This window comes from Oryctolagus cuniculus, chromosome 21 (genome assembly GCF_964237555.1).
Source record: "Oryctolagus cuniculus chromosome 21, mOryCun1.1, whole genome shotgun sequence".
Classification (NCBI taxonomy): Eukaryota; Metazoa; Chordata; class Mammalia; order Lagomorpha; family Leporidae; genus Oryctolagus; species Oryctolagus cuniculus.
Genome location: NC_091452.1, coordinates 9,301,539 through 9,327,190, shown reverse-complemented (window position 1 = coordinate 9,327,190; position 25,652 = coordinate 9,301,539). Strand labels below are relative to the sequence as shown.

General features: G+C 44.2%; 1 protein-coding gene across 12 annotated transcripts in view; it reads left to right on the top strand.

Moving 5' to 3' along the window:
• The window catches only part of TMEM116 (transmembrane protein 116), a 153,006-nt gene that overhangs the window by 5,182 nt on the left and 122,172 nt on the right, over positions 1-25,652 (top strand). For 4 of the 12 annotated variants that reach the window (XM_070066232.1, XM_008272246.4, XM_008272250.4 and 1 more), the window contains 3 exons: positions 6,479-6,525; positions 7,600-7,663; positions 21,329-21,460. In XM_070066232.1, the coding sequence (XP_069922333.1) occupies positions 6,479-6,525; positions 7,600-7,663; positions 21,329-21,460 (243 nt within the window). Of the gene's footprint in view, positions 1-5,837; positions 5,971-6,478; positions 6,526-7,599; positions 7,664-10,810; positions 10,965-21,326; positions 21,461-25,652 lie in introns of those variants that run through there. The other 8 variants (XM_017349545.3, XM_070066231.1, XM_008272249.4 and 5 more) reach the window with 7 other exon arrangements.

Sequence of the window (25,652 nt, the reverse complement as noted above, 5' to 3'; positions counted from 1 at the left end):
CTGGCCTGAAGCGCCAGCATCCCATATGGGCACCGGTTCGAGACCCAGCTACTCCACATCCTCTCCAGCTCTCTGCTGTGGCCTGGGAAAGCAGCAGAAGATGGCCCAAGTCCTTGGGCTCCTGTACCCGTGTGGGAGACCGGGAAGAAGCTCCTGGCTCCTGGCTTCAGATCGGTACAGTTCCGGCTGTTGCAGCCAATTGGGGAGTGAACCATCAGATGGAAGACTTCCCTCCCTCCCTCTCTCTCTCTCTCTCTCTCTTTCTGCTTCTCCTCTTTCTGTGTAACTCTTTCAGATAAATAAATCTTTAAAAAAATATTTAGATATCACCAGTTTTTCACAAATTTTTCTATTTTTACAAGAACTCCCAGATTTTGTCCAGTAGGGGTTAACGTGCAAGTTTTATCAAAATCCTGACCAAAAGTGGCGGATTTATTTGTAGTAGTCAGGTGCTCTCTTACAGTCTTTATCTTCAATTCCCTCTTACAATGTTTGTTTTATCCCTTTCATTCTGAATACTATTTTTTTCCATTAGAAAGGCAGAAACATGTTATCTATTAACGATTAACCACAAATTCCATCAATGGAGCATATTTTTCTTGTTTTTAATCCCAAACTTCACTTTTTTGCCAATAGCCTTATTGTGGTAAAATTCACATACCATATAATTCACCCCTTTCTAAGATTTATTTATTTTTATTTGAAAGGTAGAGTAGGCCGGTGCAGCAGCTCAATAGGCTAATCCTTCGCCTGCGGCGCCAGCACACCGGGTTCTGGTCCCAGTCGGGGCGCCGGATTCTGTCCCGGTTGCCCCTCTTCCAGGCAGCTCTCTGCTGTGGCCCGGGAGTGCAGTGGAGGATGGCCCAAGTGCTTGGGCCCTGCACCCCATGGGAGACCAGGAGAAGCACCTGGCTCCTGCCTTCGGATCAGCGCGGTGCGCCGGCCGCAGCGCACCGGCTGCTGCGGCCATTGGAGGGTGAACCAACGGCAAAGGAAGACCTTTCTCTCTCTCTCACTGTCTACTCTGCCTGTAAAAAAAAAAAAAAAAAAAAGAAGAAGAAGAAGAAGAAGAAGAAGAAGAAAGGTAGAGTAAAAGAGAGGTATATCTTCCAGGAGCCAGGAACTCCATTCAGTTCTCCTCTGTGGATGGCAAGAACCCAGGCTTTCACCTGCTGCCTTCCCAGGTATATTAGCAGGAAATTGGATCAAAAGCAGAAGAGCCAGGACTTGAAAAGGCACTCTGATATGGGATTGGCATTCTGTAACCTGCTATATCACAATGCCTTCTGCTTAATTCATACTTTTAAAATATTTAATGATTTTTAGTGTATTCACAGTGTTTGCAACCATCACCAATAACTTTAGGACTTTTGTGTGACCCCAAAAAGAAACTTTATACCTATTAGCAGTCATTCTTCATTCCTTCCCAAACTATACTACTATCCTTAGATAATCACTGATTTACTTTGCATGTTTTTCTTTTTTTTTTTTAAAGATTTATTTTCTTTATTTGAAAGAGTTACAGAGAGTGGTAGAGTCAGAGAGAGAGAGAGAGTGAGAGAGATCTTCCATCTGCCTGTTCACTCCCCAAATGGCCGCAATGGCTGGAGCTGTGCTGATCCGAAGCCAGGAGTCAGGAGCTTCTTCTGGGTCTCCCAAGTGGGTGCAGGGGCCCAAGGACTTGGACCATCTTCTACTGCTTTCCCAGGCCATATCAGAGAGCTGGATTGGAAGTGGAGCAGCTGGGACTTGAACCAGTGCCCATATGGGATGCAAGCACCAAAGGCCGGGGCTTTAACTTGCTGTGCCACAGTGCCAGCCCCTACTTTTCATTTCTATAGATTTGCCTATTTTGGATATTTTTTAGGAATTAAATCCTATTATATAGTCTTTTGTGACTGACTTCTTTCACTTAGTGTGAATATTTTTAAGGTTCTTTCATGTGGTAACATATATCAGTAATTCTTTGCTTCTCATTGCTGATTATATGGATGTCCATTTTATTTATCCATTCACCAGCTGATTGACATTTGGAGTATTTCTACTTCTTTGTGTATTATGAATAATGCTAAATGCTAATGTGAACATTTGTGTCCCAAGTTTTTAGGTGGGCATATGTTTTCATTTCTCATAGTTATATACCTAGTAGACATGGGGATATTACAGCCAGAGACATCCTATTACCTGTTAAGGAACTGCCAAAGTAGCTGTACCATTTTACATTCCCATCAGCAGTGTAGGAGGATTCTTGTTTCTCTATGTCTTCATCAACATTTACTATAGTCTGTCTTTTTGATAATAGCCATCCTCATGGTTTTGAAATGGCATATCATTATGATTTTAATTTTGATTTCCCTAATGGCTACTGATGCTGTCTTTCCATGTTCTTGATCATCATTAGTGTGTGTGTGTGTATTTAAAGATTTATTTTATTTATTTGAAAGACAGAGTTACAGAGAGAGGTACAGACAGAGAGAGAGGTCTTCCATCTGATGGTTCACTCCCCAACTGGCTGCAACAGCCGGAACTGCGCTGATCCGAAGCCAGGAGCCAGGAGCTTCTTCCAGGTCTCCACATGGGTGCAGGGGCCCAAGGACTTGGGCCATCTCTGCTGCTTTCCCAGGCCACAGCAGAGAGCTGGATCAGAAGTGGAGCAGCAGGGACTGGAACCAGTGCCCATATGAGATGCCGGTGCTTCAGGCCAGGGCTTTAACCCACTGCGCCACAGCGCCGGCCCCTAGTATATATTTTTGAGAAGTCTCTATTTAAAAGTGTTTCCATTTTTTAGTTGGGTTCTTTTTATTATTGAATTGTAAAAATTCTTTATATGTCCTATATATAAGTCCTCTATCAGATACATGATTTACAAATGATTTCTGTGGAGTGTTTTTTCACTTTCTTCATGGTATCCTTGAAGCTCAAATTTTTAAAAATTTGAATAGCAATTTACCTGCTTATTTCTTTTGTTGCTTGTGATTTTAGTGTCATAATAATTAAGAAACAATTGCAGGGCCAGCCCTTTGGCATGGTGGGTAAAGCCACTGCCTGCAATGCTGACATCCCATATGGACGCCAGTTGGAATCCCAGCTGCTCCACTTCCAGTCCAGCTCTCTGCTATGGCCTGGGAAGGCAGCAGAAGATGGCCCAAGTCCTTTGGCCCCTGCACCCACGTGGGAGACCCGAAAGAGGCTCCTGGCTTCTGATTGGCACAACTCTGGCCGTTGCGGCCATCTGGGGAATGAACTAGTGGATAGAGGACCCATCCCCCCCCCCCCCCCCGTCTTTCTCTCTCTCTCTGCCTCTGACTCTCTGTTACTCTGCCTTTCAAATAAATAAATAAATATTTTTTAAAAATTGCCTGATCTAAAACCTGTACTGCTCTCTTCACTAGGTATGTGTTCTCTTTTCTATGCGTAAATGATCAAAGAGCTCCCATGAGGTCAAATTAATTTTAAAAATTGTCTTTCCCTGTTTTTCTGTTAAACAGCTTCCTGCTAGAGAAATGTGGTGATTAAAAGTGAGAACTCTTTTTGAGTCAGACTGAGTTTGAATGTTGGCATTACTTCCTGATGACTGCATCCTTGGAGAAATGATAACTTTTTTAAAAAATTTATTTATTTGAAAGGCAGAGTTATGGAGAGGGATAGGCAAAAGCAGCGAGAGAGCTTTGATCTGCTGGCTCACTCTCCAAATGGCCGCAACAGCCAGGACTGGGCCAGTCCGAAGCCAGGAGCTTCTTCCAGTTCTCCCACATGGGTGCAGGGGCCCAAGCACTTGGGCTAGCTTCTGCTACTTTCTCAGGTGCATTAGTAGGGAGCTGGATTGGAAGTGGAGCAACCTGGGCTCAAACAGGTGCCTGTATGGAATGCCAGCACAGCAGGTTGTGGCTTAACCCGTCTCCATAGCACTGGCTCCAGGGACAACATTTTTAAGCCTTGGTTCCTCATCTTTTTTTTTTTTTTTCTTTTTTAAAATTTATTTGAAAGAAAGAGGAGAGGCAGAGAGAGAGAGAGAGAGAGAGGTCTTCTATCCGATGGTTCACTCCCCAATTGGCCGCAGCTACGCCGATCTGAAGCCAGGAGCTTCTTCCAGGTCTCACACGTGGGTGCAGGGGTCCAAGGATTTGGGCTGTGTTCTACTGCTTTCCCAGGTCACAGCAGAGAGCTGGATTGGAAATGGAGCAGCCAGGTCTCGAACTGGGGCCCATATGGGATGCCGAGCTTCAGGCCAGGGCATTAACCGCTGCGCCACAGCACCGGCCCCAGTTTCTTCATCTTTAAAATGGGAATGATACTCTTTACCTCAAAGATTGTGTTAAGGATTTAAGTTTAATAAATACCTGTTCATTTTAATTGGTTTGTAAATAGTAGACAATTACATTAAATAAGAGCTAGGATGTGTCTGAACATACTATGGAGCTTTTTTTTTTAACAAAACGAGGAAAAGAAAAAAACAAAAAAAATCACTTATTTCATTGTTTGAGCTTGGGTTACCCTTCTGAGAAAGGAAGATGGCAAAATTGTGTTTCCAAAAATCTTCCAAAGGGGAAGAGTGCCAAATATACAGAAAATTAGTTTAGAGAGAAAAGGTAAAGACTAAATTCTCAAATGTTGGTAGGTGGTATAGACAGTTTGGAAGAGATGCCAAAGAGAAAGATTCTCCAGGGGTCATTATCTTATCAGGAGCAGTAGACTGATTTAGCGTGGCAGTTCTCTGAACAATTTGAGATTTGTTCTTGACTAACACAAGAGTCCTTTGTCGAAAGGCATCTTTTTATCACTTGATGAGACTGTCATTAGTCCACCTCGCCCTTGTAAAGTAGACATGATTAGAGGCTTCAAAACTCTTTAAGACCTTTTACTGTAGATTTCTGAATTTAAAACTTTCCTGGTATTTTTTGTATTTGTTTATCTAATAATGTAAGCAAAATTACTAAAATATACTTTCTCTGAACAATATCTAGTCTCCCACTCTAGACTATAATCTTAATAAAAATAAATGAGCCATATATTTAAGTTATTTCAGCAGTGTAAATGATTAATTTATAAGAAATATTTGTAGGATATATGAAAGTATGGCTGGATGAAAAATAAATGGTTTTATAAATTAGTTTTCTTCATTCTGTTTTCTCTTTCCTGCAGTTTTTCTCTAAATTTTACTAATCCTTCCAAACCTTATTTGAATGTCACTCTGCGTATACAATTGTTGTATGCAACTGAGTTGTTGATATTTGAGTTGTTGATATTCAAGCCATTTTTCTTGCTGTAATATAAAATCTTAGAAGGCTGGATCTGGATCTTATTTATCTTTGTAGCTCCCATAACTCACTGCATAAAGTTAATATTTAAACACAAGTATATTAAATGAATAATTTAATAATATATATTCTGGTGGGAATTTGGGGTTTGGGATATTTAAGGAGATGTTAGTGTTAAATATGACAAACAGCCTCTTTGCAGGTTTTCACTGGTATTACTAAAACTTTATTGACTGGATGAAATCTCCTGTGATGGCTTATGTCTCCAAATGGACAAATGCTTAGCAGCCCTCCGTTCTACCCCATTTCTTTTTCTCCTCTTTTTGCTGTTTTCTTACCTTCTCGCAGCTCTGTTTATCTTTTCATGCTGACTCATGCACTCTGCTTTTTATTACTTTTGCCTCTTGCCCCTTCTTGCAATTCCTAAGGCTTCTTACAACTTTGTTTCCTTGTCACCTGCCCTTTCTATTTTTGTTCTTTGTTTGCTTGGCTTTCTCCTCCTCTTGTCCCCACCTCTCTCCTTGCCCTCAAGGTACAGAGTAGAATTAGGTAGGGAGGAGCCCAGCTGGCCTAGGGGTGGAGCCTAAGCCACTGCTTAGAGATTCAGATCCTGACAGAGAAGGGTCAGCCGCTTCAGGGTAGTTGGAACTAAGATTCCTATGGCCTTCTCGCTGGAGGTTCACGTTCTAGAGGACAACTGGGACTTGGTAAGGTCAGAAGCTGTCCCCCTTTTCTTTTTTGCTCCCCATTTCTTCTTTCCTGTTCTGTATTTTTTACTCAGTCTCTCCATACTAAGTTTTCTTCTGTTTTGCTCTCATTTGCTGTTCCAGTTTTTGTCTATTTTTCTAGCTCTGTCAGTCAACTTTATTTAATATTTTTGTGCCTCTCTTGTTACCCATTCCTTACATCTGTCTATTCACTCTCAAAATTTTCCTGCCTCTTTTCCATTTTATTCTTCCTTTTATTAGTTTTCTCATTCACTTCTCTTTTTTCATTCAGTCATTTTCTTTCTATACCTTTAGTGAGGTTAAAAGGAGTACCCTGCTTTTATGAGAGAGAGAGTCTGTTTAGCCTTTTCACTCATTCTCAGACTTGGTAATGTTTTGATTAGGCCTTGGATACAATTTTGTGCTGCAGAGATAGTTAATAAATAGTGAACTTAGAGTAGGTTGAATATTAAATGTAAAAGGTTTAATTTCTCTCTTCCTTGTTTTACTTAGGTTTTTTCTGCAATACAATGGATACAGTTTGTCATGGCTACTCTGAGGTATGTTTATTTGATTTCATATATGAACTTAGTATTAAAAAGCCTGGAGAATTCTGCAGTTTTTTTTTTTCAGTCTTCCCCTGGGCATTTGCTTTTGTTCTTTAAGTTACAGAGAAATATATTAAACATGTTGGTAGAACATTAGCAACAATAACATCAAGAAAAAAGAAGATTGAGGAATGATATCTGAAAATCAGCAGATGACCTGATTAACAGGATTGATTGCAAAATCAATGGCAAAGGGTTCGCTTTGGCAGCACAAAGAAGTTTAATATGGTCCCTCCACAGGATGACATGCAGATTTGTGAAACATTCCTTTTTTTAATGTTTGATTTCATTTACTTGAAAGGGAGAGAGAGAACTTCTATTTGTTGGTTTACTCCCCAGGTGCCCTAAATAGCCAGGTCTGAATCAGGCTGAAACCAGGAGTCCAGAATTCAGTCCGGGAGCTAACACTGTGGTGTAGCAGGTTAAGCCTCTGCCTGAAGTGTTGGCATCCCATTTGGGTATATGGGTGCCAATTTGTGTCCCAGCTGCTCCTCTTCTGATTCAGCTCTCTGTTGATGGCCTTAGAAAGCGGTGGAAGATGGCCTAAATGCTTGGGTCCCTGTACCCATGTAGGAGACCTGGAAGAAACTGCTAGCTGCTGGCTTTGGATCGGCCCAGCTCTGGCAATTGCGGCCATTTGGGGAGTGAACCAGTGGATGGAAGACCTCTCTCTGTTTCACCCTCTGTCAGTAACTCTGCCTCTCATATAAATAAATAAATCTTTTTTAAAAAAATAGAATTCAATCCGATTCTCCCCTGTGGGTAGCAGAGCATTTGAGCCATCACCTGATTCCTCTCAGAATTCATTAGCACGAGGCTAGATCAGAAATGGAATAGTCAGGACTTAAATTGGTACAATATGGGATGTGGGAATCTCAAGTGGCCTCTTAATCCTTTGTGCTTGGATATAATCCACATTTTTTAAAAAGCACAGTTTATTTTACATTAGTTACAAATTTTAAAAACTTGGCAAAAATGAAAGAACCTCATTGTCCTATTTTAATGACCATCTTCTATCTCTTCCAGCATTATAGGTTCAAGTTCACTTATTGCTTATTCTGTATTCCAGAATATACAGAAATCTGCAGAGGTGAGCACTCTCTTTATGTTGGATCTGAACTTGTAGTGACTTAGCCTTTGAACTAAGGAACAGATAGTTGGAATGATGGGATAATTGTATGAATTACTTACAAATTTGTCATTTTAATAGACTGAGATATCTTAGGCGCTATTATAGAACTCCTTTTTATTTTAGGTAATTATTTTAACTATAGCTTTGAATTCTGAGAGATTACTACATGTGGATTTATTTGATATGCATCAATTATTAAGGTTAAGGAAACAGTATTTTTTAAAATATATTGCTTTGTTTTTTAAGATTTGTTTATTTAAAAGAGTTACAGAGAGGCAGAGAGAGAGGGAGGGAGAGAGAGAGAGGGAGAGAGGTCTTCCATCCACTAGTTCACTCCCCAAATGGCCGCTGATCCGAAGCCAGGATCCAGGAGCTTCTTCCAGGTCTCCCACGTGGGTGCAAGGGCCCAAGGACTTGAGCCATCCTCTGCTGCTTTCCCAGGTGCATTAGCAGAGAGCTGCATAGGAAGTGGAGCAGCCGGGACTCACACTGGCATCCATATGGAATGCCAGCAAGCACTGTAGGTGGCGGCTTTACCCGCAACACCACAGCACCAGCCCTGGAAACAGTATTTTCTGAAGTCTGTTCACTCTAAGCATGGGAGAATTCTGCCTATAGATGAGATTTCCTTTTTCTTTTTTCCTTTTATTTTTTTGAAAGGCAGAGTTATAGAGAGAGGGAGAGAAAGAGAGAGAGAGATCTTCCACTCACTGGTTCACTCCCCAAATGGCTGCCATGGATGGGGCTAGTCCAGGCTAGAGCCAGGACCCTGGAATTCTATCTAGGTTTCTCATGTGGGTGCAGGGCCCCAAGTTCTTGGCCATTTTCACTGTTTTCCCAAGCACATTAATAGGGAGCTGCATCAGATGGAAGACTTCTCCTTCTCTCTGTGTAACTCTGACTTTCAAACAAATAAATACATCTTAAAAAAAAAGAAGAAGAAGAAGTAGAACAGCTGGAACTTGAACTGGCACTCACAAGGAGTGCCAGCAAGTTTTCCGATTTTGATACCTTAGGAAAATTGCTGGTGAAACTAGGAGATAGTTCAAAGACTTTGCAATATGAAAGATATTTGTTTTGCTGCTCTGGCCTTCAAGGCAATTACAATTTAACGGTTGAAAAAAAAAAAAACCAAAATACAACCTTTGTAAAACTATTTATAGGGGCTGGCGCTGTGGTGTAGTAGGTTAAGCCTCCTCCTGCAGCACCAGCATCCCATGTGGGCACTGGTTCACGTTCTGGCTACTCTCTTCTGATCCAGCTCTCTGGTATGGCCTGGGAAAGCAGTAGAAGATGGCTCAAGTGCTCGGGCCCTTGAACCCACATGGGAGACCCAAAAAAGCTCCTGGTTTCCGATCGTCCCAGCTCTGGCCATTGTGGATATTTAGGGAGTGAACCATCTGATTGAAGACCTTTTTCTCTATTCTCTCTCTCTCTCTCTCTCTCTCTGCCTTTCAAATAAATAAATGAAATCTTAAAAAAAACCTATTTATACTAAAAAGATTAAGTTAAGGGGTCCAGCGTTGTGGCACAGTGGGGTAAGCTGCCAACTGCAATGCTGGCATTCCTATATGGACTCCTGTTCAAGTCCCAGCTGCTCCACTTCAGATCCAGCTAAAATGCCTAGGATAGCATCAGAAGATGGCCTGACTGCTTGGAACCCTGTCACCCATGTGAGAGACTTGGATAGGGTTCCTGACTCCTGGCTTCCACTTGGTCTAGCCCTGGTTGTCATATCCATTTGGGGAGTGAAACAGTGGATGGAAAATCTGTCTCTCCCTCTCCCTCTAACTCTGCTTTTCAAATAAATAAATAAAACTTTAAAAAAAAAAAGAGACCAAGTTAAAAAGAATGCATGACTCTTAGAGTATATTAAAATATTTACATTTGCTAATTCAGTAAAAATTTTAAGAGAAATGTAACAACTATTTAACCAGGCCAAATAACACAAAACTAGGTAAAACATAGTTTAGGACATGTATGGGAGAGCTTCTGTACATGGAAAGTGCCACTGGGTGTTGTTGGGCTCATTTTAATAATAAAAGAAGCCCCAGCCAGCGCTGCGGCTCACTAGGCTAATGCGGCGCCGCTGCGCCGGCACACCGGGTTCTAGTCCCGGTCGGGGCGCCGGATTCTGTCCCGGTTGCCCCTCTTCCAGGCCAACTCTCTGCTGTGGCCCGGGAGTGCAGTGGAGGATGGCCCAAGTGCTTGGGCCCTGCACCCACATGGGAGACCAGGAGAGGCACCTGGCTCCTGCCATCGGATCAGCGCGGTGCGCCAGCTGTAGCGAGCTGGCTGCTGCGGCCATTGGAGGGTGAACCAATGGCAAAGGAAGACCTTTCTCTCTGTCTCTCTCTCTCACTGTCTACTCTGCCTGTCAAAAAATAAAAAAAATAAAAAAATAATAATAAAAGAAGCCCCTATCTATGGAATATTTACTATGTTCCAGCTATGCTGAGGGCTTTACATACATTATCTCTTGTTGGTCCTCATCAGTTTCCTATCATAAGGATGGCCTCTTTCACAGATGAGAGAGCTGAAGCTTACATTCAGAAAATAACTCATTTGGGCCGGCGCCGCGGCTCACTAGGCTAATCCTCCGCCTAGCGGCGCCGGCACACCGGGTTCTAGTCCCGGTCGGGGCGCCGGATTCTGTCCCGGTTGCCCCTCTTCCAGGCCAGCTCTCTGCTGTGGCCCGGGAGTGCAGTGGAGGATGGCCCAAAGTGCTTGGGCCCTGCACCCACATGGGAGACCAGGAGAGGCACCTGGCTCCTGCCATCGGATCAGCGCGGTGCGCGCCGGCTGTAGCGAGCTGGCTGCTGCGGCCATTGGAGGGTGAACCAACAGCAAAGGAAGACCTTTCTCTCTGTCTCTCTCTCTCACTGTCCACTTTGCCTGTCAAAAAAAAAAAAAAAAAAAAAAAAGGAAAATAACTCATTTGGGTTAGGCAGTAAGTAGCAGAGCAGGGATTTTTCAAAAATTCATACTGTTAACTACAGTTCCCCTCCAAATTAAACATTATTTTAGTATGTAGTATATTCTTGACACATGTTCTCAGTGCTTTAAACACATTTGTCATTTAATTCTCTCTCTCTTTTTTTAAAGATTTATTTATTTATTTAAAAGGCAGAGTTAGAGAGAGAGACAGAGACCGAGAGACCGAGACCGATCTTCCATCCACTGGCTCACTCCCCAAATGGCCAGGGCTGGGCCAGACCAAAGCTGGGAGCCAGGAGATTCCTCCAGGTCTCCCATATGGGTGAGTACAGGAGCCCAAACACTTGGGGCATATTCTGCTGCTTTCCCAGGCACATTAGCAGAGAGCTGGATTGAAAGTAAAACAGCGGAGTTGAACTGGATCCCATATGGGATGCCGGCATGGCAGACAGCCTCTTAACTTGCTATACTACAGCACAGGCTGGGTCATTTAATTCTTAAAATAACTCTGAGTTAGATAAGATTAGCCTGATGTTTTAAACAAGGAAATGGAATCCTAGTAAAGTTGAAGAACTTTCCTCAGGCCTTACAGCTCTTATGTGTTAGAACTGAAATTTGAGAGCAGACTTGTCTCATTCCAAAGCTTCTCCTCATACTTACTTATCAAACTACTAGAATATATTGCCTAATCAAAAAATTTTGAAGTTTCAGCGGTAGAGTGTAACTTTGTAAGTAAAACTGAAAAGCAGAAATCATGATACCGTATTGTTATTATCTACTAAGATAATTGAATACAAATCATCTTCTGTGATTCAGATTTCCCCCATGTTTATTTGAGTCCAGATGTGACAAAATTGAGAAACCTAAGCCTTATCTGTGGAGTAGTTTCTCAGCCTCTGCTCTATGGACCTTTTTAGCTAGGTAATTGTTGTAGGGTGTAATCCTGTACATTAACAGCCTTTAACCATGAGATGCTAGTGACAAACTTTCCTTACCTCAGATGTGACTACTAAAAATACCTTCAAACATTGACAGGTGTCCCTGGGGCAGGGTGATAGTGGTGGTGAAAAATCACTCCTGGCTGAGAGCCACTTTGTTCAAAGATGACCTTCAGGCATGGCAGCGGGATAGGGCTTCATAAGGATTTAGGGTCTAGTTTAACTTAGGCTGTGTTCTTTTCTCTAGCTTCAGTTCTCAGGCCTTTCACATTACCAGGGCCTGAAGGATCTCAGCAACTACATTGTTAAGTGAGTCCCACACATTTTATTTTTTTGAGGCCCATGAAAGCTTCTGATTCTTCCAGGTAAAAATTTCAGCCATACTCAAATGCTTTCCTTTTTTCTTTCTTTTTTTTTTTTTGACCAAAGAATATATATTTTTTAAAGATTTTTATTAATTTATTTGACAGGTAGAGTTACAGATGATTAGAGAGAGAGACAGAGAGAAAGGTCTTCCTTCCATTGGTTCACCCCCCAAATGGCCACAATGGCTGGAGCTATGCCAATCAGAAGCCAGGAACCAGGTGCCTCCTCCTAGTCTCCCATGCAGGTACAGGGGCCCAAGCACTTGGGCCATGCTCCACTGTCTTTCTGGGCCACAGCAGGGAGCTGGACTGGAAGAAGAGCGACCGGGACTAGAACCAAGTGCCCATATGGGATGCTGGCGCCTAAGCCGGAGGATTAACCCAGGATGTGCCACTGCACCAGCCCCCAAAGAATATATTTTTAAAAAATATTTATTATTTTATTTGAAAGGCAGATTACAGAGAGGTAGAGAGAGACACAGAGGCATGGCGGGGTGGGGGTGGGTGGTCTTCCATCTGCTGGTTCACTCCCCAAATGGCCATAATGGCCGGAGCTGGGCTGATCCAAAACCAGGAGCCAGGAGCTTCTTCCGGGTCTCCCATGTGGGTGCAGGGAAACAAACACTTGGGCCATCTTCCACTGCTTTCCCAGGCCATAACAGAGAGCTGGATTGAAAGTGGAGCAGCTGGGACACAAACTGGCACCATATGGGATGCTGGCACTGCAGGCAGTGGCTTTACCTGCTACACCACAGCCCCAGTCCCCAAAGAACATTTTTAACAACGAAAGTGCTTGGAAGATAAAATCTGAAAAAAGGTCTACTAAATTTTTACAAATCGAAGTAAGTTGGAGACATCCATGAGAAATCTTTCCAGGGCTAGCTGATTAGACAGTAACTCTGGGGGCAATCTGATGGGAGAAGCAATCTAATTCAGTCCATGGTTAAAACAAAACAAAAAAATTAAAGCAGATACACTTTACTGCACATGTGTGATTTTCCTTGAAATTTTTTTTAAAAAGGTTTACTTTATTTGAAAGACAGTTACAGAGAGAGGTAGAGAGAGAGAGAGAGAAAGAAAGAAAGAAAAGTCTTCTATCTGCTGGTTTACTTCCCAGATGGCTGCAGCATCAGAACTGAGCCAGTCCAAAGCCAGGAGCCAGGAGCTTCCTCCGAGTCTCCCACATGGGTGCAGGGACCCAAGGAATTGGGCCATCTGCTTTCTCAGGCTACAGCAGGGAGCAGAATTCGAAGTAGAACAACCAGAACTAGAACCAGTACCCATATAGCACACCAGTACTACAGGCCAGGGTTATTTATTTATTTATTTACTTACTGACAGGCAGAGTTAGAGAGAGAGAGAGACAGAGAGAAAGATCTTCCTTTTCCGTTGGTTCACCCCCCAAATGGCCACCATGGCCGGTGTGCTGCGGCTGGCGCACTGCGCCGATCCAAAGCCAGGAGCCAGGTGCTTTCTCCTGGTCTCCCATGCAGGTGCAGGGCCAGGGCCCAAGCACTTGGGCCATCCTCCACTGACAGGCCAGGGTTTTAACCTGCTGTGCCACAGCACTGGCCCCTTGAAATTTTTTTTTAATTTATTTATTTTAAAGACAGAGTTGCAGAGAGAGGTAGAGACAGAGAGAGAGAGAGGTCTTCCATCCACTGGTTCACTCCCCAGATGGCTGCAATGGCCAGAGTTGTGCCGATCCAAAGCCAGGAGTTTCTTCTGGGTTTCCCATGTGGATGCAGGGGCCCAAGGACATGGGCCATCTTCTACTGCTTTCCCAGGCCATAGCAGAGACCTGGATCAGAAGAGGAGTGAACCGGCACCCACATGGGATGCCTGTGCCTCAGGCCAGGGCTTTAACCCACTGCGCCACAGCACCGGCCCCTTGAAATTCTTTTTTTAAAAAATTTTTATTTATGTGAGAGGCAGAGAGAGACACATAGACAGATAGAGCTCCCTTTCACTGATTCACTCCTCAAAGGCCAGCTACAGCTAGGGCTACTGCAGACTACAGCCAGGAGCCAGGAACTCAATCCATCTTTTCCATGTGGGTGGCAGGGACTCAAGTACTTGAGCCATCACCTGCTGCCTTTCAGGGTCTGTATTTGCAGGAAGCTGGAATCCAGAGCAGAGCCAGGACCCAAACCTAGGCACTACGATTTAGCCAAAAATTTCTTATCCACTATGTCAAAAATCTTTCCCCACAAATTCTTTGTAATTTGATTTCACTTAAGAAGAAATGCTGAAAAGCAGTATTTTAGAAGATCATTGATACGTGGATCTCTCTGCTTACTCGCATAGACCTGGACCTAGAACTTCCCTAGAGAAAACCTTTCACACAATGTATTTTTTTCCAGTCCTTTTGTTCTACTTTTGATTTATATTAAAGACAAGTGCAAATACATATATATGTGTGTTTTTTTTGAAAAAGAGTTTTTGCTTTCATGTTTAACACCATGAATTTCTTTCTTTTTTTCTTCCCTCCCCTCCCCTCCCCTTTCTCTCCCCTCCCCTCCCCTCCCCTCCCCTCCCCTCCCCTCCCCTCCCCTCCCCTCCCCTCCCCTCCCCTCCCCTCCCCTTCCTTTCTCTCCCCTCCCCTCCTCTCCCCTTCTCTTCCCTTCCCTTCTTTCTTTTCTTTCTTTTTGTAAAGATTTTTTATTTAAGAGAGAGAGTAACAGACAGAGAAAGGGAGAGACACAGAGATGTCTTCCATTTACTGGTTCACTCCCCAGATGGTCACAGTGGCCAGAACTGGGCCAATCTGAAGCCAAGATCCAGGAGCTTCTTCCAAATCTCCCACGCAAGTGCAGGGGCCCAAGTACTTGGGCCATCTTCTACTGCTCTCCCAGCCCATAGCAGAGAGCTAGATCAGAAGAGGAGCAGCTGGAACATGAACCAGTGCCCATATGTGATGCTGACACCACAGGCAGAGGCTTAGCCTACTATGCCACAGGGCTGGTATAAGACCATGTTTTATACTTTTAAAATTTTCCTTATTACCAAGAACTCTATTGATTTATTTTCCTTAAAAGGTTGCACTATACTTTTTTTTTTAAGATTGATTTTATTCATTTTGGAAGTCAGAGTTACAGAGAGAGAGAAGAGAGATCTTCCATCTGCTGATTCACTCCCCAGATGGCTGCAATGGCCAGAGCTGGGACAGACCAAATCCAGGAAGTAGGAATTTCATCTGGATCTCCCACAAAGGTGGCAGGTACCCAGATACTTGGGCCATCCTCTACTGCTTTCCCAGGCCATAGCAGAGAGCTGGATCGGAAGTGGAGCAGCCAGGGCACAAACTAGAATCCATATGGGATTCTGGCATCACAGGTGGCAACTTTACCTGATACATCACAATGCTGACCCCTACTGTATGTTTCTTTGTGTTTCCTTCAGTATATGGTATGTTACATATAGGAAGGGAGAAATCTTTCATTATTTCCATAGTAGGTACTCAGTTAATTTTTTGTTGAGGTGATTGACTATGTCTCCTTTTATTAGAACCCATAATTTTCCATCATTAGTGCGAACAAATTTCTTTTATTCCTTTTCTCTAGCAAAGACTTATGATATCTTTTTTTTTTTTTAGATTCATTTTATTTATTTGAAAGACAGAGTTACAGAGAGAGAGAGAGAAAGAGAGAGGCCTTCTATCCACTGGTTTCACTCCCCAAATGACTGCAACAGCCAGAGTTGAGCTGATATGAAGCCAGGAGCCTGGAGCTTCTTCCCAGTCTTCCACATGGGTGCAGGGGCCCAAGGACTTGGGCCATCTTCTACTGCTTTCCCAGAGGGCTGGATTGGAAATGGAGCAGCTAGGATTTGTACTGGCACCCATATGGGATGCTGGCGCTGCAGGCTGAGGCTTTAACCCACTGTACCATTGCACCAGCCCCCTAATATCTTTTAATGTCTCTATACATAGGGCTATTTCCTGAAGTGATGAGCAGGGTTATAAATGCTGCGTGTCTGTATTTCTTCTCCAGCAATTATTTCAATTTCTTTTTTCTTTTTTAAAGATTTATTTATTTTATTTGAAAGAATTTCAGAGAGGCAGAGGCAGAGAGAAAAAGAGAGGGCTTCCATTTTCTAGTTCACTCCCCAAATGGCTCAATGGCTGGAGGTGAGCTGATCTGAAGTCACCTGAGCTTCTTCAGGGTCTCCCATGTGAGTGCAGGGGCCCAAGAACTTGGGCCATCTTCTACTGCTTTCCCAGGCCATAGCAGAGAGCTGGGTCAGAAGTGGAGCAGCTTGGACTTGAACTGGTGCTCATATGGGATGTTGGTAGTGCAGGCGGGGGCTTTACCTGTGACATCACAATGCTAGTCCCATTTATTTCCTTTTCAATTTAAATTTTTTAACTGTTAAATTAGAAACTTGTGGTATGTCACAGGCCAATAGAATCTGTGAATGTACCACCTAGCTCACAGGAATTTTTAGCAAACTTGCTAAGAACAAAGGCCATCTATGGTTAAAATAATGATTTATAATATTTATTAAATACTTCATACTTTAAAGTGTATCTTTTTTTTTTTTTTTTTTTTTTTGACAGGCAGAGTGGACAGTGAGAGAGAGACAGAGAGAAAGGTCTTCCTTTGCCGTTGGTTCACCCTCCAATGGCCGCTGCAGCTGGCACGCTGTGGCCAGCGCACTGCACTGATCCGAAGCCAGGAGCCAGGTGCTTCTCCTGGTCTCCCATGCGGGTGCAGGGCCCAAGCACTTTGGGCCATCCTCCCACTGCACTCCTGGGCCACAGCAGAGAGCTGGACTGGAAGAAGGGCAACCGGGACAGAATCCAGTGCCCCGACCGAGACTAGAACCCGGTGTGCTGGCGCCGCTAGGTGGAGGATTAGCCTATTGAGCCACGGCGCCGGCCATAAAGTGTATCTTTTTTGTTTGTTTGTTTGTTTTTGACAGGCAGAGTGGACAGTGAGAGAGAGAGACAGAGAGAAAGGTCTTCCTTTGCCGTTGGTTCACCCTCCAATGGCCGCTGCGGCCAGCGCGCTGCAGCCGGCGCGGCCAGCGCGCTGCAGCCGGCGCACCGCGCTGATCCGATGGCAGGAGCCAGGTGCTTCTCCTGGTCTCCCATGGGGTGCAGGGCCCAAGCACTTGGGCCATCCTCCACTGCACTCCCTGGCCACAGCAGAGAGCTGGCCTGGAAGAGGGGCAACCGGGACAGAATCCGGCGCCCCGACCGGGACTAGAACCCGGTGTGCCGGCGCCGCAAGGGGGAGGATTAGCCTAGTGAGCCGCAGCACTGGCCTAAAGTGTATCTTTTATACATTATTTTACTTATGTTTCTATCAGTCATGGCAACTTGACCATCCAGCCCTATTAGCAAGTATTAGGATCTTAACTTTCCCTTCATTTGAGGGAAAGCTATGACAAAAATTCTCTTTTATATATGTGAGGAGATTAGTATCTGGAAAAGACTAACTTTTTAAATATTTTTATTGTGATATATATTTGACATGAACTAAATACATGAAACATGTATATACTGGCTAAGGAATGAGTATAAATGGGGTCTAGGCAAAGCAGCAGAAGATAACCAAGTGTTTGAACCCCTGCCACTCATGTGGGAATCCTAGATGAAGCTCCTGACTCCTGGCTTCAGCCTGGCTCAACGCTGGCCATTGTAGCCATCTGGGGAGTGAACTAGGGGATGGAAGACCTGTTTTTCTCTCTGGCTTTTCCCCTTTCTTTATGTAATTCTGCCTGAAAAAATAAATAACTTTTTTAAATAAATGTTTATGGGAAGTAAAATTAAAATACTTGTTTATTTTTTAAAAAGAAGGAATATAAACATATGTTTGTGATGAGAAACAGAACATTCCTTGTGCCCCAGACACACCTGCTGTGGTCCTTGCCTATCACACATAGCTTTCCCCTCACTGCTAGAGGTGACCACCATCCAGTTTCTTTCATAATAATTTCTTTGCTTTTTTGTAGAGTTTACTGGTAATATATTATATTTCTAGATAATTTAGTATTGCTTTTTTAAAGTTGATATATATTATAAAATTTTATATATTATATATTTATAATATATAACATATATTATATAATATTATATATAAATTTATTTATATATAAAAATAAATAATATATTATATATATTATTTATATATTATAAAATACTGTGCATTATTTTGTAAGTTACTCTACAGTATTATTTATCAGATTTATTTATGTTATGTATATAGCTGTTCATTTCATTTTCTTTAATGTTTAGAATTCTGTAGTATGAACATACTACAAGTTGTTTACCTATGTATGCTATTTGTAAGCATTGTTGTACCTGCCTTTTAATGCACACATTTATCTACAGTGTTTGCTTAATATAGAATTGTCCTAAGATTGTACGTCTCCTAGATTAATGCCACTCTCTTTTCCAAATGGTTATGTCAGCAGTATATAAAAGGCCTTGCTGCCTCTTGTTCCCATTAATACTTGATATTCTCAGTCTTTTGGACCAAGCTGAAACCAGAAGCCAGGAACTCAATCTAGGTGTCCTATTTGGGTGGCAGGGACCCCTCTCCACTCCCAAGTGCTGAGCTGTCACCTTCTGCCTTGCAGGGCGCACATTAGCAGGAAACTGGAATCAGAAGCTGAGCTAAGACTTGAATGTAGGAGTCTTAATCATAGTGCCAAGTGCCTGTCTCTGATTTTGATTTTCTTGATTACTGATGAGATCAGGCATATATTCATATGCATATGACCACTTGGATTTCTTTTTTTTGTCCCATTAAATCCTAAATTTTCAATTCTGAAAATATTTCAGTGACATTAATATTTATTTCAGAGTTACCATAACTGGTATATTTATTGCTCAGTTTAAGTCTTTATTATTATTATTATTTATTTATTTGAAAGAGTTACACAGAAAGAGAAGGAGAGGCAAAGAGAGAGAGAGGTCTTCCATCCACTGGTTCACTCCCAAGTGGCTGCAACAGCTAGAACTGTGCCAATCTGAAGCCAGGAGCCAGAAGCTGCTTCTGGGTCTCCCATGCAGGTGCAGGGGCCCAAGAACTTGGGCCCTCTTCTGCTTTCCCAGGCCGTAGCAGAGAGCTGGATCAGAAGTGGAGAGCTGGGCCTCAAATCGGTGCCTGTATGAGATGCCAGCACTGCAGGCAGTGACTTTACCCACTACACCACAGTGCTGGTCCCTCAGTTTACCTGCTACGCCACTGTACCGGCCCCTGGATATTTTGTATTTCTATGTCAGATTCAGAATTGGTTTGTCGTGTTTCACAGGAAAATCAGTTGAGATTTAAGATTATATTTAATTTGTACAGCATTTAGAGAGAGTTAGCATTTTTGTAATATGGCATCTTACAATTTCTTCAATTTAGATATTGTTCTTTGCCTCTCAACAAGCATAATTTTTCCATATAAGAACCAAAAATATATTTTCTAAAAGATTTATTTATTTGAAAGTTGGAGTTACAAAAAGAGATGATATAGAGATCATCCACCTGCTAGTTCATTACCTGTATTGTCCCAAAGGCCAGGGCTGGATCAGACCAAAGCCAGGAGCCAGGAGCTTCTTCCAGGTCTCCCGTGTAGGTAGCAGGGTCCCCAAACACTTAGACCATCTTTTGCTTTCCCAGGTACATTAGCAGGGAGCTAGATCTGAAGTGGAGCAGCTGGGACTTAAACCAGTTCTCATATGGGATATGGCAGCAGCTTTACCCATTACACTACAAAGCCGGTCCCCAAAAATATTTTAAATATTTATTTATTTTTACCTGAATGAGTATTCTTTTTATTAAACATTTTGTTTCAAATTTATATTTAAATTTATAAAACAAAATTATGAGATAGTAATACATACTTTAAAGGCAAAACGAGACAGAGATCTTCCTTCTTCTGATTCATTCCCCCAAGATGCCTGCAACAGCCAGGGCTGAGCCATGCTGAAACCAGGAGTCCAGAACTCAGTCTGGTTCTTCCATGTGGGTGGAAGGGACCCAACTGTTTGAGAAATGAGCATGAAGCTAGGATATTAAGTGGAGCCAGTTCTTAAACCCAGGCACTCAGATAATGAATACAGGCATTCTACTCATGCCAAACGCCTGCCTCCAAAACTGTTTTTTAGACAAGTGGAAATAGGCCAAGATCAAAAAGACATTAGAAAATAATAAGAGGACAAATTTTTATTTTTAATTTTTTTTTGACAGGCAGAGTGGACAGTGAGAGAAAGAGACAGAGAGAAAGGTCTTCCTTTTTTGCCGTTGGTCCACCCTCCAATGGCCGCCACGGCTGGCGAATCGCGCTGATCCGAAGCCAGGAGCCAGGGGTGCTTCTCCTGGTCTCCCATGCGGGTGCAGGGCCCAAGGACTTGGGACATCCTCCACTGCACTCCTGGGCCATAGCAGAGGGCTGGCCTGGAAAAGGGGCAACCGGGACAGAATCCAGCACCCCGACCGGGACTAGAACCCGGTGTGCCGGCGCTGCAGGCGGAGGATTAGCCTATTGAGCCGTGGCGCTGGCCATAAAAGGACAAATTTTACAGTGTTGTCAGAAATTGAAAGACAACATACGTAATTCATCTTGATGTTTTTCCCTATTCTGACTTTTCATTGCTGTGAATATCTATTAAGTCCCCTAAATGCTTAGCTGATGATCTCATTTTCTGTTTTTAGGAGATATTTTCTGTGTAGTTAGAACATTCTCAATTGTTCATTTGTGATGTGTCTCCATAAAATTTCTCATATTTCCTTCCTTTCTTTGACCCTGTGTCCGAGAAAAGAGAATTCTTTTTTTTTTTTTTAAGATTTATTTATTTACTTGAAAGAGTTACACAGAGAGAGTAGGAGAGGCAGAGAGAGAGAGAGAGAGAGAGAGAGAGAGAGAGAGAGGGAGGGAGAGAGGTCTTCTATCTACTGGTTCACTCCCCAGTTGGCTGCAATGGCCGGAGCTGTGCCGATCTGAAGCCAGAGCCTCCTCTGGGTCTCCTGTGTGGGTGCAGGAGCCCAAGGACTTGGGCCATCTTCTGCTTTCCTGGGCCATAGCAGAGAGATGGATTGGAAGTGGAGCAGCCGGGTCTAGAACCGGCTCGCATATGGGATGCCGGCACTTCAGGCCACGGCTTTACCCACTACGTCACCGTGCCGGCCCCGAAAAGAGAATTGTTGTAAGAAGGTCCAATGCTAATCTGTCCATGCATACCCTGATTCCAAGACAGTTGGAATACCTGTGATTGCAGATAATTTCCTTCTGGAGTCTTCCTTTACATTCCTCACAGTTGAGCAAAGGCAGAGCCCTCCTAAAAATAACGCCAAGTTTTCCACTAGAAACATCAATCATAAAAATAACTGTTATAGTTTCCTTTCCATGTTACTTATGAAATGAGCATTTTGCTGCTTTGACAGAAAAGACCACTCTTTTATCTGAGCTTCTCTGACTTGCTCCTGGGAATTTGCTGGCTCACTGAGGCACTTCTCTATGGAACTCCAGTGGACAATAAAGATGTCATCTGCTACAATCTGCAAGCAGTTGGACAGGTAAGTGCTACTAGACTGACTATGCTTTGCAATAAAAAGACACTCAGATCTAAATAAGAAGCAGAGATGATCCATTCTGAGAAGTGGAGACCCATTTGTTACATTTTAAAGAACAATACAAGTGAATCATAATTAATCAAAAAATCTGAAATCTGAAATGATTAAAAATCTGAAATTTGGTGGAAAATGCCACATCCAACCCCTTAAGACAGGGTCACAGTCAAAACGTAGGCCCACCAAAAATATTCTGTAAAATTACCTTCAGGCTTTGTATATAAAAGGATATGTAAAACATAAATGAATTTTGTGCTTAGATACAGGTCCCTTCCTAATAGCTTATGAATTATATGCAAATATTCCAAAATTTGAAAACCTCTGAACTCGAAAATACTTTTGAACCCAAGCATTTCAGATAAGTAATACTCACCCTATAACATGTAATTAGTAGTTAAAATCCATGCACTAATATATTACCTATTATGAGTTTTTTAAAAGATTTATTTATTTATTTGAAAGTCAGAATTACACAGAGAGAGGAGAGGCAGAGAGAGGTCTTCTATCTGATGGTTCACTCCCCAACTGGCTGCAACAGCTGGAGCTGCGCTGATCTGAAGCCAGGAGCCTGGAGCTTCTTCCAGGTCTCCCACATGGGTGCAGGGGCCCAAGGACCTGAGCCATCTTCTGCTGCTTTCCCAGGCCATAGCAGAGAGCTGGATCAGAAGTGGAGCAGCTGAGTGTTGAATGGGCACCCCTATGGGATGCTGGTGCTTCAGGCCAGGGTGTTAACCTGCTGCGCCACAGTACTGGCCCCTATTATGAGTTTAAAATGTCATAGAGTTGGCCAGTGTAGTGGCATAGTGGGTAAAGCCATCACCAGCATAGCCAACATCCCATATGGGCGCTGGTTTGTGTCCCAGCTGTTCTACTTCCTAACTAGCTCCCTGCTTGTGTGTCTAAGAAAAAAACTGGAAGACGGGGTCAGATGCTTGGGCCCCTGCTACCCATGTGGGAGACCCAGATGAAGCTCCTGGCTCAGCCCTGGCTGTTGTGACCATCTGAGGAGTGGACCAGTGGATGGAAGATCTCTCTATCTCCCCGTTTGTGTCCTTAGTTCTGACTTTCAAATAAATACATAAATCTTTAAAAAAGTTAGAGACATACTTTGCTCAGTCCTACTAAAATTTTTTGTTGGATAGTTCTACTACCTTGTCCATTTCTAGACTGTAGTATGTTGATTTTCGTCTCATGAGAATGAGTCATATTTTCTTGTTCATTATATGTCAAGTAACTTAGGATTCCATGGTAGACATTGTGAATACTGTGTTGATAATCTCTGGGTCGTTTTATAGCTCTCTGGAGATAACTAATGTTTTTAACAGCACTCCTGTTAAGGATTAGAATATAAATTTTGTTTTCATCATCTGTGGGCAGTGGCTCAGACCTCAGTTTAGTTTTCTAAACCTTGGCTGTACTGATTTGGGACTGTCATTCATAGGATAGAGGGAATTGACTGAGACTTGTATAGATTCATACATCTAATTAAGATATCCTCTTTTTCTACCACTCTCACTTTGGGGAATCTCTGCATACTTTCCTGCCTATAAAGGGCTACTTTCTGGTTTTCATGGCCTGAAAATAGATTTCTTTTAGTCTTTTTTTTTTTTTTTTTTTTGACAGGCAGAGTGGACAGTGAGAGAGAGAGAGAGAGAGAAAGGTCTTCCTTTGCTGTTGGTTCACCCTCTAATGGCCGCCGCGGCCAGCGCGCTGCGGCCGGCACACCGCGCTGATCCGATGGCAGGAGCCAGGAGCCAGGTGCTTTTCCTGGTCTCCCATGGGGTGCAGGGCCCAAGCACTTGGGCCATCCTCCACTGCACTCCCGGGCCATAGCAGAGAGCTGGCCTGGAAGAGGGGCAACCGGGACAGAATCCGGCGCCCCGACCGGGACTAGAACCCGGTGTGCCGGCGCCGCTAGGCGGAGGATTAGCCTAGTGAGCCGCGGCGCCGGCTCTTTTAGTCTTTTGTTTGTTTTTGTTTTGACAGGCAGAGTTAGAGAGAGAGAGAGACAGAGAGAGAAACAGAGAGAAAGGTCTTCCTTCCGTTGGTTCACCCCCCAAATGGCTGCTACGGCCAGTGCTGTGCAGATCCGAAGCCAGGAGCCAGGTGCTTCCTCCTGGTTTCCCATGGGGTGCAGGGCCCAAGCACTTGGACCATCCTCCACTGCCTTCCTGGGCCACAGCAGAGAGCTGGCCTGGAAGAGGAGCCACTGGGACAGAATCCAGTGCCCTGACCAGGACTAGAACCGGGGATGCTGACGCCGCAGGCAGAGGATTAGCCAAGTGAGCTGTGGTGCTGGCCTCTTTTAGAGTCGTAGATGCCTTCATTCAGTAGCATCATGACTGGAGTAAACACTTGAGGCAAAGCTGCAGGAAAGGGGGGGAGTTAGGGAAACTTGCCCGTATGTAGTGTGATTCTCTTCTGCAATCTACTTTTGTTTAATTTTCATAGTCCTGCTGTAGTTTATAAAAGTATTTTTCCAGGGCCAGAGCTGTGGTGAAGTGTAAGGTTAAGCCACCGCCACAGTGCTGGCATCCCATGTGGGGTGCCAGTTCGAGTACCTGCTGCTCTCCACTTTTTTTTTTTTTTTTTTAATTTGGAAGTCAGAGTTACACAGAGAGAGGAGGAGAGGCAGAAAGAGAGAGAGGTTTTTTTTGTTTGTTTTGTTTGTTTTTGTTTTTTGTTTTTTGTTTTTTGTTTTTGTTTTTTTTTTTTGACAGGCAGAGTGGACAGTGAGAGAGAGACAGAGAGAAAGGTCTTCCTTTGCCGTTGGTTCACCCTCCAGTGGCCGCCGCGGCTGGCATACCGCACTGATCGGAAGCCAGGAGCCAGGTCCTGGTCTCCCATGGGGTGCAGGGCCCAAGCACTTGGGCCATCCTCCACTGCACTCCCGGGCCATAGCAGAGAACTGGCCTGGAAGAGGGGCAACTGGGACAGAATTCGGCACCCCGATTGGGACTAGAACCCAGTGTGCCGGTGCCGCTAGGCGGAGGATTAGCCTGTTGAGCCGCGGCGCCAGCCGAGAGAGAGTTCTTCCATCTGCTGGTTCACTCCCCAACTGACTGCAATGGCCTGAGCTACACTGATCCAAAGCAGGAGCCAGGAGCCTCCCTCGGGTCTCCCTTGCAGGTGCAGGGGCCCAATGACCTGAGCCGTCCTCTACTGTTTTCCCAAGCCACTGCAGAGGGCTGAATCAGAAGTGAAGCAGCCAAGACCCAAACCAGTACTCACATGGGATGCTGGCACTGTAGGCAGCAGCCCTATCTGCTAAGCCAGAGGGCTGGCCCTGCTGCTCCACTTCTGATCCAGCTCCCTGCTGGTGGCCTGGGAGGGCAGTGGAGGATGGCCCTGTCCTTGGGCCCCTGCACCCACGTAGGAGACTCGGATGAAGCTCTTGGCTTCTGGCTTCAGCCTGGCCCAGCCCTGGCTGTTGTAGCCATTTGGGGAGTGAACCAGTGGATGAAAGTTCTCTCTCCTCCCTCCCTCCCTCCCTCTCTCTCCCTCCCTCCCTCTCTCTCCCTCTCTCTCTCTCTGTCTCTCCTCTCTTTCTCTTTGTAACTCTGACTTTCCAATAAATAAATCAGTTTTGTGGGGGGAGGGTTGGAGACCTTTTTAATGTGGACATTCAAGGCCCGAGCGGGCATGCAGGAAGGTGGGTTGTAGTAGGCCCCTGCCAGGTCCCAGGAAGGCATGCTGGGCAGTGGAGTGAGGTCCAAGTAGGCAGACTCACCTGGGGCCCAAAGGCCAGCCCTTGAGAGGGTATTTGAGGTAGGTGATGAGTGCTGAGGCCAGAGCCTGGCCGGGGAGGTGGGGTTGGCAGCCAGGGACCTAGGGGCTGGCATCACCCAGAGCCTCCCCTAGCTGCTGCTGGAATTCCAGGCAGCTCGTGCAGGCAGTCATGGGGGCAGTTGTTCTCCAGATGGTCCAGAGCAGAGTCGATCTGGTCCAACGTGGCATTGATAGCAGTGTATTTTGCTTCCCCAAAGCCGTCATCCTTGCCTTCCACACCCACCTCCACTGGCACGCCCAGGTCCCCGTTGGGGCCTGACATTGTGGGCTCAGGAGGATAGAATGCCGCGATAGTAGCACCCAAAGCTGGCGCGGGGAGGAAGGTGGAAAAATAAATCTTTTTTAAAAA